The following is a 13,919-nucleotide window of genomic DNA, read 5'->3' on the forward strand; positions in this document are numbered from 1 at the left end:
CATTTAGTGATCTGCCATCCTATGAGCTATCATATCGACTTGCCTTACGCAACAATACCTTTATTCAGATGCTGCACCATTCACATCAGACTAGCAATGCTACAGACTGCTGGGTCTGTGGCCGACTCCCCCCCTATCAGAAATATAAGGGAGTTTTGCCCCTCTTTCTCTATCCGTTCACACACAATGGCTCCTGTGGAGCATGGTTTAGTTTGATTAATTCCCTAGATTCGAATTCCGCAGTTTATCAAGACAACTGGGTATGGGGAAACCTGAACTTAGTTTTGCTTAAAGTCTGCTACCCTAACAAGGAGGGACTTCCCAAAAGAACAGGAACTGATCTAAGAAATGAAGTATATGGATTAGGTAATTTTACACTTAACCTCATGATCCTGAACGTTGAATCTGAAGCTACACCAATCTTGCCCGCCATGTCCGTATTCCCAGTAAAAGGGGAATTATGTATAAGAAAGAATGGCTCCATACACATGGGCCATAGTAAATGCACCACTGTAATAAAATTCAGTGATCAAGGCAAGTCTACATTTAGAGCTTCTCGTCATTCCTACTTTATATGTGGCCAGACCGCATATATACGCCTACCTCTAGATTGGGATGGTACCTGTTACATAGCATTCCTCCTACCACCTGTTTTCCTAGCTCCTCCTGATTCTCATAGAAATACTCATTTAGTACACAATAGACAGCAGAGAGATCTCCCAATTGTCGATTACACTGAAACAGCATGGGAAAAATACACAGATTTCAATAAAGGTTTCTTTCCCTATATAGGTACAGTTACCAATAGTAAGCTGATACGTAGATTAACCAGAACCCTTGAAGCAGTAGTGAACGAAACTATTTCCGCCTTAGGCAATTTAACAGAAGAGCAGTCTGCTATGCGGATTGTTGTGCTTCAAAATAGTCTTGTCCTTGACGTTATCCTGGCCGATAGGGGCGGAGCTTGTAGGGTCATCAAATCAAGCTGTTGCATTTTTCATACCAGAAAATTCGCCATCTGTATATAAAGCCATAACTCGCCTTCATAAGATTGTAAGCCAGATACACCAGAATCCAGGCACCTGGACTTGGTCCGGTTGGTTTTGGAGTGTATTATCTACCTTTGGATGGAGGGTCCTATCCTTCCTAGGTATTGGCCTTCTCATACTATTCAGTTGCTGCTTATGCCTGCAATGTGGACCAGCGATTTGTGGTCTGTGTGCCACATCGTGCATTCCACATCAAGATTTTCATTCAAGATCCCGGAAGAAGAAAGAAGAACAAATGATGCTATATGAACAGATCAATGGATTAATGAAGATTGATATCTCTTGACGGGCAAGTAGGGGACAAGGAGGGAATGTGGAAATATGGATTTTTCTGGTCAGTTATGTCCCCTATCTTGGACCCCAACGGTTCTATGTGCATGTTACAAGTACATGTATGTTCCCTCCAGTTCCAGTTATGAAGACGCAAATACATGTGCGTCCACCGTTAACATGTCCTCTGTTGATCCGCCATGAATGGGCCGGATATTCCATTCCTAAGTACGAAAGGCCACCGCCTTTATATGGTTCACTTATGCCATTTTACAGTCCAGGCAAGTAGGCCCTGATTCTGTCATCAAGCTTTTCTTGCTTTCTGTCTCTGAAGCTCCAGTCCGAGCCTGCATCTGTGACCATGAACTTTGTCTCATCCTCTGCGCGGCTCACGATGCCCGACATCAGCTTGCTGCCTGCCAAGAACTGTATTTCACCTTCGGAAATTATCTGCTCCGCTCCCTGCCCAATGCATTCCTGTCTCGTAGTTTAAGTAAACATTCTTCCAGCTACCGAGCAAAAGGCCCGGCTTCTCTGTCCTCATGCAAGTAATTCATAGCCCTGTTACCATGGAATATTCCTACCCCCTCGCATTTAGTGTAGACACTTAGACGCTTGTACACGCACTCACAGTCAGTATAGAATAGATTTTGTTCGAGAGACCTTTCTTTTTGGATAACACAGTTCTTTAAACATAGGATATTAGATATGATTTGGGATTAGGTTGACATAACCCCAGACTTTTGTCTCCACATGTAGAGCTAAATGTCAAGTCCCTTTCTCCCTCTAGTTGCACGTCTATCACACGTCATGCGACTGCGCACGCATCTCTGCCAAATATTTCTGCTGACATTGCAGGATTCTCCAGGTATCCACCCACACATGACAAATTACCCATTATCATCAAGTGGACGCCCACATGGACGCCCACCTTCACGCCTACTTACACGCCCACATGCTCTTATCTCATTCTCTCTTGCTCTTTTGCTTACGTACAATTGAGAAATGTATATATACTGTACTCTGTGAATAATGTTTTGAGAATATTGAGAATACTTTTCAGTCCCTTCCAGATCCTTTTTTGGTGATGGAAATATTCTCCCTTTGACTCGAGTTATTGGAATAAAGCCCTTTTAGAACCTGATACCACAGACTCAGCCTCTTGCTTTATGCATGATCTTATTGATATTATGAAATTATGAGAGCGTGATATTTTATTTACCACACATTTAAGGCACTCCAGTCTGTGATGCCACTCCATACTACAACACACCATTTCACTCTACAATACTCCACTTCACTCTACGACACTACAAGCCCGCCGCTCTATGTGCTTCCATTGCATGCCACTCCATTTTACTCTATCACACACCAGTCCACTCTATGCCACTCTACTATAAAACACTATACTCCACTATATGACACTCTATAATGTGCCACTCTACTCCACGACACACCAGTCACCTCAATGCCACTCCGCACAAATATACGACACAACACTACTCTACGACACACCACTCTAATCTATACCACTCCACTCTAACCCCTTCCACTCTAAGACACACCACTGTATGACACACTACACAACACTATGACACTCTATGCCACTCCACTTTACAACATGCCAATCCACTCTATGACTCTTCACTTTACTCAATGCCAATCCACTCTATGTCCCTTCACGGTATGCCACTCTACTCACTCTGACATTCTACAAAAAGCCATTATACTCTCCTCCACTGTACAACATGAACAACATGCCACTCCACTCCTTGACAATGTCACTCCACTCTGCGAAACGCCACTCATCTCTGCGCAGCCTATGCTACTTCACTCTATGCCACTCCACTCTATGCCACTCCTCTCTAAGCAATGACACTATCCCACAACACTTTACGCCATGACACTCAATGTCACAACACTGTACTACACTCCACTGTACTACACTCTATGCTACTCCACTCTACTTCACTCTACGACAGTCCACTCCACTGAAAGTGATGTTGTGGTGGCGATAGGGGCTTGTAAATATGCCCCTGATTATCTTCCCTAAGCAGGTTCTATAGTAGTAAAGGTAGCTAGGAGAAAACAGGTATACAGGTCTCCCTTTCTCTGCTACTTCCTCATGAAGAAGAAGACAATTAGATGCCCTTGGGAGCAATATTACAGCATCTGCATAATTTACAATTTGGGCTGTTGGTTCATCTAATCGTGCCTGCAATATGCATGAAAAATTACAAAGGATGCCCTTTTTCTTCAATAAGTATGCAAGTAAGAAGGGATACCTGTTTCAACAGAACAACAGCTTGTCGGCAGTTCAAAGCCCCAGAAAACGAGCTGGAAACACACAATTTAGAGTGGTTTTCAGCTTGTTTTCCCTGCATCCACCTTGTGATATCAGCTCCTCACCGGGAGACCGTGTGATTGGAGGCAATACGTGTGTCCCACAGTGGCACCGTGTGAGTTTGCAGGTAAGCAGCTAGCTGCTAACAGAGCTATGAAGTAGAAGAAGCTAGATTTAAACGTGTGGAATAGGGAGCAGTGAGGACACAGCTGCAGTCAGGCCTGACTTCTAAGCCAAGATTTAACCTATGCCCTTCACAGGCATGGACTAGTAAAATAAACAAAAGTGTGAGGCTCTGCAGACAGTGAAATGAGACATGAAATAAAACAAAGCAACTCAGTTAGCCAGGCTGTGTGGTAAAACATCTTCAGGTAGAAAATCAGACTCGTCACCTTCCATTCCAGGCAAAAGTTTCATGGTATCATAGTCTACATAGCAAGTGACTATTTATGAGACCTAATACTTCAGAAGTACAAGTAACTTATTTTTCTCCATGCTTGTTGGCAAATACAGTCCTTCCTAAATTCCCTGGCAGGTTCATCACCCCGGTTGTACATTGTACCTTCTACCTGCTGTACAGTCTTACTCGAATATGGCAGAGGGGACTTCTGTGAAAACTTTGACAAATTTTAAATAGCACGCGGGGTCTTGGAGGGATAGTTCCTCATATTTACATTTTGCAAGAGTCGGTGACTTTTGTGAAGTTAGTCTATGTGTGTTTGTGATAAATGCAATTGATTGGAAGAAATCTTTTACACAATTATGTGCTAAATGGCTACAAATTATGTGCACCTACCACAACTTTTAGCTTCTTCTTTACTCCGTCACCAATGTAGTTTGGAAAATAAGCCTTCACTTCAATGTCAATCAGACCAGCCTCCAGGGGCACGATGATGAAGGACACAGCACGGGAAGATTTGCCTCTTATCGTCACTTCCTGGCGGAATCTCTTCTTTGAAGTGGAAGCGCTGCAGAATTTTTCATTGTACCTGAGCTCCACGCGAACCTGAAACAGACGCGTGGAAAAGGAATGTGTGAAAAATGGAGCATGGATGAACAGACCTTAGACCTGAGCAACAGCACCAATTCCTGCTGGGAAGCCACCCCATGCAGTATCCTAGGGGACCCACAATTGCAACACCTTGGTCTCAAACACACACAAAGCTGTCCGAGAGAGCGCCAAAACTTTGCGATGGAAATGTATGGAAAATGTGTTCAAAACTCAAAATGTTGCTTGAGGGATCAGAAAATTCTCATTCTTATCCTGGTTCTTGACACTTGATCAGATTTTGAGATGCTGTGCCTAACTCTTCATCGCACTCTATCCCAGTCTCCTTGTTTGTGAAGATTGGGTGCTTAGAAACTGATTCATTGTCCACAAAAAGCACTAGATTAAAACTTGATTTGAAGGGTGCCTAGTCAGAGAATATCAAATTTATGATTTAATTCTGAGCATAGTTTTGGGATACTTTCGCATTTGATGCTGACAAATACCTTGATGTCATCGGCGTCTTCCTCGTAGTTAAAAAGCACGGCTCGGATTTCCACCTGTTCGTTCCTGACGACAGAGTAAGGTAGACGCAGGTCAATGAAGTACTTCTTGAACACAGTGATCTCATACGGATCGGCCACACAGATCCCTGCAGTGAAAGAGGTTCACAGTCACTTTGGTGACAAACATAGAAATACTTTTACCAAAAGACTCACAAGTTTTTTCTATGCAATGGTAAGATTTATTTTAGAACCTACATTTTAAATAAAAATAGACGTTTAACAACATATTTTCTGAAATGTTGGTATTTAAACTTATTTGATGGAAAATGAAGCAAGCTCACACACAACAGAAGACTTTGTCCCTAGTAATTATTAATGTTAATATTGAAGCTGGAATTTCTAGTGCTGCAGGATACGGTAATTGTTTGCTACACCTTACCAATGGGGAATAACAGCAGGACATGGCACTTGCACAACAATTCCTGCCTATTTTCCCTGCATTTGTGTCTTTCAACCCCATATAAAGTTCGTCTGCTTTACTCAGGCAAAATGTGCTGAAGGGAAAACACCTAATGGAGCTATTTCTTCCCACTCCACTGGTATTCCTGATTAAAAAATACACTCCTGGTTATGGCCGACTCTGCATTATTGTAAATCATGAATTGAGGACCTTATTCTATTCTTTGCAATACTTTCCTGATGATGCGAAAATATTCTGAAATTACAAATTTGAGAATACTCTCATTGAGAAACTCTTGTTATACATAAGTGGCTTTTGCTTAGTCGACCGGGAATCTGCTGCAAATATAAATGTTTGAATCATTGCCAGGCCATTGTGCAGAATCCAGAACAAGAGTAAACTATTGCAAACATATTACTCTCAGGCAGATTCCATACTGGAAATTTAATATTGTTACAGGTAAATAACCTTTCTACAACCATGGCATATCCACCACAGACCCACCACTCACCCTTTCCATCTGAGAGGCTGACAGCAAGAACTTCCCATGTGGTGATGGAATCCTTCAGGAACATTTGCAATGTTTTACTGGAGAGTCTAAAGACAACAACAGTGATATTCAGGGTGAGCTGATAGTAGAGAGGGAGACAAGTCATTGGCCAAAATGTGGAAAAAACTATTGAAAAGCGAAAGATAAGAGCCAAGTTCGAAAGTTAGAGTATGATATTGTATTTCGACATTGTTCGTATCATGAATGCGTCACCCACTGGGGTTTTCTCCACAGTTAGGTATTATGGATGAGACACACCCCAGGGCTGTTTATTTCTAATTTCAATTCTTTTGGATCCTTGGTTTTGTTGTTTTATTTCACATACACCCTAGGGTTCCTTCTGCACATCACATGTCTTGTATTGATTGGTGTATGCATCAATGGGGGGGGGAGGGGGTTGATATGGTTAATTGTGTAAGGCATGAATTTTCTGATAGGCGATATTAGTGCAAAATGTTCTGTAATAATATGGTATAATGGAAGTTTTCATCATATTGTGTATGCATTTGCTCAGTTCCAAGATGGTGCCAAATTCTACATTTTGATATGAGTCCATCATTTATGCCTGACACTTTATTACACTGGTGTTTATTAGGGTCGAGCCTGCGACAGCATGTGCTTGTTTATCTCTTGCCAATGCTGTTGTTAAGAAAAAGGGCTTGGAGCCGCACTGTTGCTTACAATTTGTTGGCTTCCACGGATTCTTCTTCACATCCTCATTACTGGTCACTGCAGGCCTAACATAATTTCCATTCCTTTGTGTGGAGCAGGGACCAAGCACTGATTGATTCAACTTAATCAGGCCTGTCCTTTGCTCCCAGCGTGATTGAGGTACTATTTTGTTTTTTTTAACTTCCATTACCCTGCGAACAAAAAGCATGTGACTAGTAAAACCGTGCTCAGCAGGACAAATAAAATTGCAGTTTTATTCTCTTTAGAAGGCCTGTGAAGGGAACTCCGCTCTGCCTGTGGAGTTTGCGGAGTTTTCTGAACCCTGTGCTCCACGGAGCTTGCGGAGTTGCAAAAAACTCGACTCCGCAAAGCAGAGCAGAGTTTTTTCTTCGCTCACCAACAGTAAGTTGGAAAATCCAATGCAAGCCCACTTCCCATCGAGATTTCTCAACGCGGGCAACCGAGGTTGGTCGCTACCACTCTCATTGAGAAATATACTCTCACATTGAGGAAGCTGCTGCTCAAGTACATAATCTACTTGAATGGCAGAAAGAAGCAGCGTCTTCTTGTGTTGCACTTGGTGCATTTGTGTTCATTTTCCAGTGTGGGACAAACACCCGGCGCTAAAAATTAGCTCACACGACCTAACGATCTCTGCCGGTAGTGAAAATCTGTGAAGTGCGGTGGAGTTTTAGGTCACTTCGCGGAGTTCCGCATAGTGTAAGTCCGCAAACCCCACCCAGGCCTGTTCTATAGTTAACTTTCTTTTTTTTTGCCAATTCTTCTTTTCTCACTTTGCACTTATGTTTTGTTTTGTTTTTGCTCAGGAGCACTGTACTCAAAAGATGACAATTATCTTGTTCTATGTATTGCAAAATGACGTTGAATAAATGAATGAAAAGAGTTTATGGAGCGCACTATATACCGAGAGGTGTCAAAGTGCTGAGGGACGACATTCAGCCGCATTCTGAAACTGCCCCAAGAGATACTAATAAGATTGAGGTGCCGATTCCAATCCGGGACAGAAGGGCACCGAATGCGATCCAGCCGGAAAAACTGCGAGCCGTACGCGTGTTTTTCGCCCGACTCGTACAGCTGTACGAGCGAGCAAGTACGATGCGAGCTACATGCAATTCACCGACCGAGTCGTTTCCGGGTCCGAATTGTTCCATACAAATCGGTCATAAGCTAACCGTGGTGTGCAATGGATGCGATTCACGACTGAGCCAGTACGATGCAAGCGTCGGACAGCCTGTGCGAGCCGGAGTGTCCGGCTTGCAAATCGTCCGGGTGGTTGCCTTTGGGGGTCTGCGTCGGACCCCCTGTCACCCGCAGCCCTACGACTCGGACACAGGGGGAGACCCAAGGGTCCCTCCAACACAGACATGTACGGTGTGGATGGTACCAACGCGTACTCACTGTGGGGGGCATTCAGTCAATGGGAGCCCATGTACGCGTCGTACAATCGGCTCCCATTGACTTCTATGGGAGTCCGACCGAACCGAGTCCGACAGCATATGGCCGCATCGTACTCGGTCGGACTGCAGGACTCTGGCTTGGTCGTAAAACCCTCCGGATCCGGCTCGGTCGGAGTGGTTTCCGATCAGAATCGGCACCTTAGAGCCCAATTCCAAATCGGGCAAGAAGGGCTCCTGCTTGCATCGTACTCTACTGTTCTGATTCCCTTCCGACCGAGCCATTCCGATGGGCTCGGTTGGTAGGGAATCCTATTCGGTTTACCAAATGGCTTCTGATGGGCTTGGAGAGCACGTCCTCATCCGAAAACCCTGTAGTAATACCCCAGTCGGCTCTTTCCGGCTGAGGGATAAAGATGGCAGTTTCCCACTGTCTTTTTGTGCCGGCCTTTCTGGCACAGAAAAGCAGTGGGAAACAGCTTTGGGAGCCCCCAACAGGGCCCCCATGGGTGCAAGGCTGCTGAATGGCAGCCTGTTGACCCCTGCACCCGGTGGCAGGCACCTTGAGGTGCCTGACATGGGGTGCAGCGATGAAATGCACCTCTGCTCTTTTCAATGAGAGCATGCATTTCATTCGGAATACATGCTCCCATTGAAAAGAATAGGCATGCGACCGAACAGGGTTCGGTCGCATCCTACTTCCAGGGCTAGAACCGATGACAGGAGGTCCTTCTGTTCCAGTTCCTGACCGATGTTGGATGGACTCCGGTCCACCCGACATCGGAATTGGGCCTTAAGTGGAGAAGAGTCATGTTTTCAAGTGTTTTTTCAAAAACGGCCAGTATGTCTGTTTCAGCAATGTCAGCAGGAAAGGTGTTCCATAGTTAGGCTGCAGTCACCAAAATGGAATGACCTCCCTATCTGGCCATCTGAAATCTGGGAAGGAAGATTTGAAAGGCCTACTAGGCGTGTACCAGCGAAAGAGAGTATTAAGTTGGTTGTATCCCTTGTGATGCAGGGCAAGGAAACCCATGCAGAAAGCCTTGATGGTGATCCTCTTTCTGACAGGGAGCCAGTGGAGAGAGTGGATCCCGTCTGTAACTGAGAGAGTGAAGTTTTGATGTTGAGATACAATGAGTTACAATTGTCCAGTCATGAGGTGACAAGAGTGATAGTGACTGATTGTCGTAGTATCAAAGGAATATATGGGAGGCTCTTTCTCCAGGTCATAATGGTGAGAAAACAGGTGCTCTTGGTCCAGCTGACCTGAGTCTCAAATCTCAAGGTGTCATCGAAAAAGATACCTATGTTTTTGGCTTACATGACTAGAGTGGGAAGGGTGAGTGTTTCTTTCTTATGTGTAATTTTTAAAATTATGCAGTACAGTACACTCCACTCCAATCCACCCCACTCCAATATAATCTGCCCCACTCCAATCGACTCCAATCCACTCAATCCAGTCCACCCTACCCAATCCACCCTAGGCCAGTCCAGTCCACCTCAATCCACCACTCTCCAAACATCCCAACCCACATCACTCCAATCTGCCCCACTCTTGTCCAAAACAATCTGCCCCACTCCAGTCCAAAACACTCTGCCCCACTCCAATCGAAAACAATGAGCCTCACTCCAATCCAGCAATCCAAAACAATTTGCCCCATTCCAAAACAATCAGCCCCACTCCAATCTGCCCCACCCCAATCCAAAAGAATCTGTGTCTCTCTATTCCGCCCTATTCCAGTCTAAAACAATCTGCCCCGCTCCCATCCAAAACAATCTTCCTCACTCCAAAACAGTCTGCCCCACTCCAATTTAAAACGGTTCACTGACAGAATATCGACACCTAAATATCCCCATAAGGCAATGTCGAGTTTTAAATATCGATGTCAAAAATATCGACATCTTAAATTTAGATTTTAAGTACAAAAAAATTGGGGAAAAATATCGATGTAAAATATATAGTTGTTAAAATATCTTTTTTTATATATATATATGAAATAAAATATTAAATAAATATATTGAATAATACAATTCATTAAAAAAAATTAGATTTAATATACATTTGAACAAATATACCAAATAAACTTAATAAAAAAAGTTAAAACACATATATAATAATTAATATATATACTTTCAAACAATTAACAAACTATTAATTTTAATTTATTTTAGAATTTTAAAATATATGTAAATTTAACAAATAAAAAAAATATATATATATATTCATAAACATATACCAATAAAATAAAATCTATCAACAAAATATTCTATTATAAATTAAAACATTACACTATTTAAAAATCTTCAAACTTAAAGTTCCCACTCCAATCAGTGCAACAATAGGGAAAGTGTTGGATAGCGGATGGATACAATGTATTATTCGCACTCCAGTCAGTGCAAAAGTAGGGAAAGTGTTGGATAGTGGAGGGGTAAAAATTACTATTCCCACTCCAGTCAGTGCAACAGTAGTGAAAGTGTTGGATAGAGAAGGGATAACATATACTATTCCACTCTAATCAGTGCAACATTAGGGAAGGTGCTGGATTGCAGAGGGGTAAAAATTATTATTCCCACTCCAGTCAGTACTAAATTAAAAACAAACAAAATATCAACAACAACAAATATTTAAAAAATAAAATAAATAAAAATATATATTAAAAATTAAAATACAAATATATTTAATATTAAAAAATAAAAACATATTATAATGTTAAATACATATGACAAATACTTAAAAATATTATATTAAATAAAATAATTTTCAAACAAAAAATACTTTTAAGTAGAAATTATTTAGAAACGAAACCATGAATTATTATATAAATTTAGCTTTTTTATTTCCTACCCTATAACACTAAACAATTCACAACACACATCTAAATACAAAAATGTTCTTCCATAATTAACATAATTAATTAACAATTAAAGAAATTTCCGACCTTTACCCTTATAATCCCCACATCCCACAGCTAAAATTAAACTGTAAACAAATTTATTGCACAATTAAAATTTATTTTCGATTACATTTTTTTATAGTATTTAACAACTAATTATAAGGTAAGTATAGTGAATTTATTCCCCACCCTTTACCCCTATAAAACCAAACCCCCCACAAAAAATAAACAATTACTCTAATTGATTATCAATTAATTAATTATTATTTATGATCAACTAATTATTAATTAATTAAACATAAATTACTTCCCACCCTTTCCCCTCAATAAACCCCGCAACCCACACCTGAAATCAATTGCACAATTGCGTTATTGAATTTTCAATTAAATAATTAATATTAATTAACAACTAATTTTTAATTAATTAAACATAAATTGCTTCCCACCCTTTACCCCTATAAATGCCACAACATGCACCTAAAAGTACACACTTACCATAATTAATGACCAATTAATTAATTAACATTAATTAACAACCAATTAACAATTAATTATTAATAAATACTGCCCACAATTAACACTATAAAATATCAATCAAAGAAATATGAATAAATAAACATTAATAACTAATTAATTATGATAACATTACTTCCTACCCTATTCCCCTATAAACCCACAACCCACAACGGAACTAAAAAAAGCTAAATTTGATTAAATTAAAATTGGTAAATACTAAAAATTGAAAACACATATATTAAGAAACATAAACAATACTTATGCAAAAAGAAGACATCACATACATTTAAAATATATACCTAAATACATAACATTAATTGAAAGATCGATATTTTAAACAACTATATTTTTTCAAACGATATTGATGTTGTCTATATTTTTAAAAATGATACTTCCTACCTTAACCCCTTGAGTGCCCCGCCCTTTCCACGCCCTGTGCCGGGCGTTTCATTAGCGGGCGGGGCTCATGACGAGATAGTCTCGTCATGGGCACAGCGCAACCGCTGCCCATGACGAGACCATCTCGTCATGGGCACTCAAGGGGTTAAAATCGATATTCTTGACCACGATATTCTTGCTGTTGACATTTCTGTATTACGATATTTACTAAATATTTGTTTGAGTTGACATTTCTAACTTGAGACTTTGTCTAAATACCATTTAAAACAATCTGCTCCACTCCAATCTGCCTCATTCCAATTCAAAAAATGTGTCCCAATCCAGTCTAGTCCAATCCAAAAGCTTCACTCCAGTCTGTACTCAATCCAAAACAATCTGTCCCATTCCAATCCAAAACAATCTGCCCCGCTCCAATCTGGCCCACTCTAATCCAAAACAATCTGCCCCACTCCAATCCAAAACAATTGACCCCACTCCAATCTGCCCCACTCCAGTCTAAAACATTCTGCCCCACTCCAATCCAAAGCAATCTGCACCCACTCCAATACAGAACAATCTGCCCTACTCCAATGCAAAACAATCTGCTTCAGTCCAATCCAAAACAATCTGCCCCACTCCAATCCAAAACAATATGCCCCACTCCAATATGCCCCACTCCAAATGAATCTGCCCCACTCCAATCCAAAAGCATCTGACCCACTCCAATCCAAAACAATCTGACCCACTCCAGTCCAAAACAATCTGCACTACTCCAAAACCATCTGCCCCACTCCAATCCAATCAGCCCCACTTCAATCAAATCTGTACTGCTCCAATACACTCCACCTCACTCCATCTCAAACTACCCCCTCGATCCCAATTCACCCCACTCCAATCCAATCCATCCCACACCAATCTAATCTACCCCAGTCCAGCGCAATCCAATATACCCCAATCCAATCCAATCCACCACTCCCAAATCCAGTTTACCCCCATCCACCCCATTCCAGTTCAACCCACCCCACTCCAGTCCAATCCACACCATTCCAGTCCAACCCACCCTACTCCAATCCAACTCACCCTACTCCAACCCAATCCAACCCATTCCAATCCAACCCACTCCTCTCCAATCCAATCCAGACCAATACACCCACTCGAATCCCTGCCACACCATCCCAATAAACCCCACTTCAATCCAATCCACTACAACCCAATACACCCACCATACCCCACTCCAATCCATCCCACTCCAATGTAAACCATCTTAATCCACCCCAGTCCAATCCACTCCAGTCCACTGTAATCTCCATTCCGACCCACTCCACCCCACTCCAAACCACCTTAATCCACCCTACCTCTTCCAATTCAATCGACCCCAATCCAATTCAATCCAACCCACTCCAATCAAACCCAACCCATTCTAGTCCAATACAACCCACCCATTTCAGTCCAGTCCACTGTAATCCAATCCATTTCACCCATAGCCACACCAATCCAACCCACTCCACTCCAATTCACCCCACTCTAATCCACCTCACTTTATTCAACACACATCTAATCCACCCACCCCACTCCAATTCACTGCAACCTACCCCACTGCACCCCACTCCACTCTACTCCAATCCACTACACTCTACCCCTATCCAATCCCCCCACCTCGGTTCAGTCCACCCCACTCTGCTTCAATACAATCCATCCAGCCCACCCCACTTTAATCCACCCGCTGTGATACAATCCATGAACCCCACTCCAATTCAATTCACCTTAATACACCCACTCCAGTCCATGTTAATTAACCCCACTCCAATTGAGTCCACCCCACTCAGAACCACCTCAATACACCCACCACAAACCACCTTAATACACCCCACCCCCAG

General features: G+C 42.0%; 1 protein-coding gene across 3 annotated transcripts in view; it reads right to left on the reverse strand.

Moving 5' to 3' along the window:
• The window catches only part of LOC146833087 (venom factor-like), a 777,614-nt gene that overhangs the window by 383,909 nt on the left and 379,786 nt on the right, over window positions 1-13,919 (reverse strand). For all 3 annotated transcript variants that reach the window (XM_085600726.1, XM_085600724.1, XM_085600725.1), the window contains exons 19-21: window positions 6,129-6,214; window positions 5,158-5,303; window positions 4,460-4,669 (exon numbers count right to left, since the gene is read on the reverse strand). In XM_085600726.1, coding sequence (XP_085456852.1) covers window positions 4,460-4,669; window positions 5,158-5,303; window positions 6,129-6,214 — 442 coding nt within the window. The remainder of the gene's footprint in view (window positions 1-4,459; window positions 4,670-5,157; window positions 5,304-6,128; window positions 6,215-13,919) is intronic.

This window comes from Triturus cristatus, chromosome 4_2, assembly GCF_964204655.1.
Source record: "Triturus cristatus chromosome 4_2, aTriCri1.1, whole genome shotgun sequence".
Classification (NCBI taxonomy): Eukaryota; Metazoa; Chordata; class Amphibia; order Caudata; family Salamandridae; genus Triturus; species Triturus cristatus.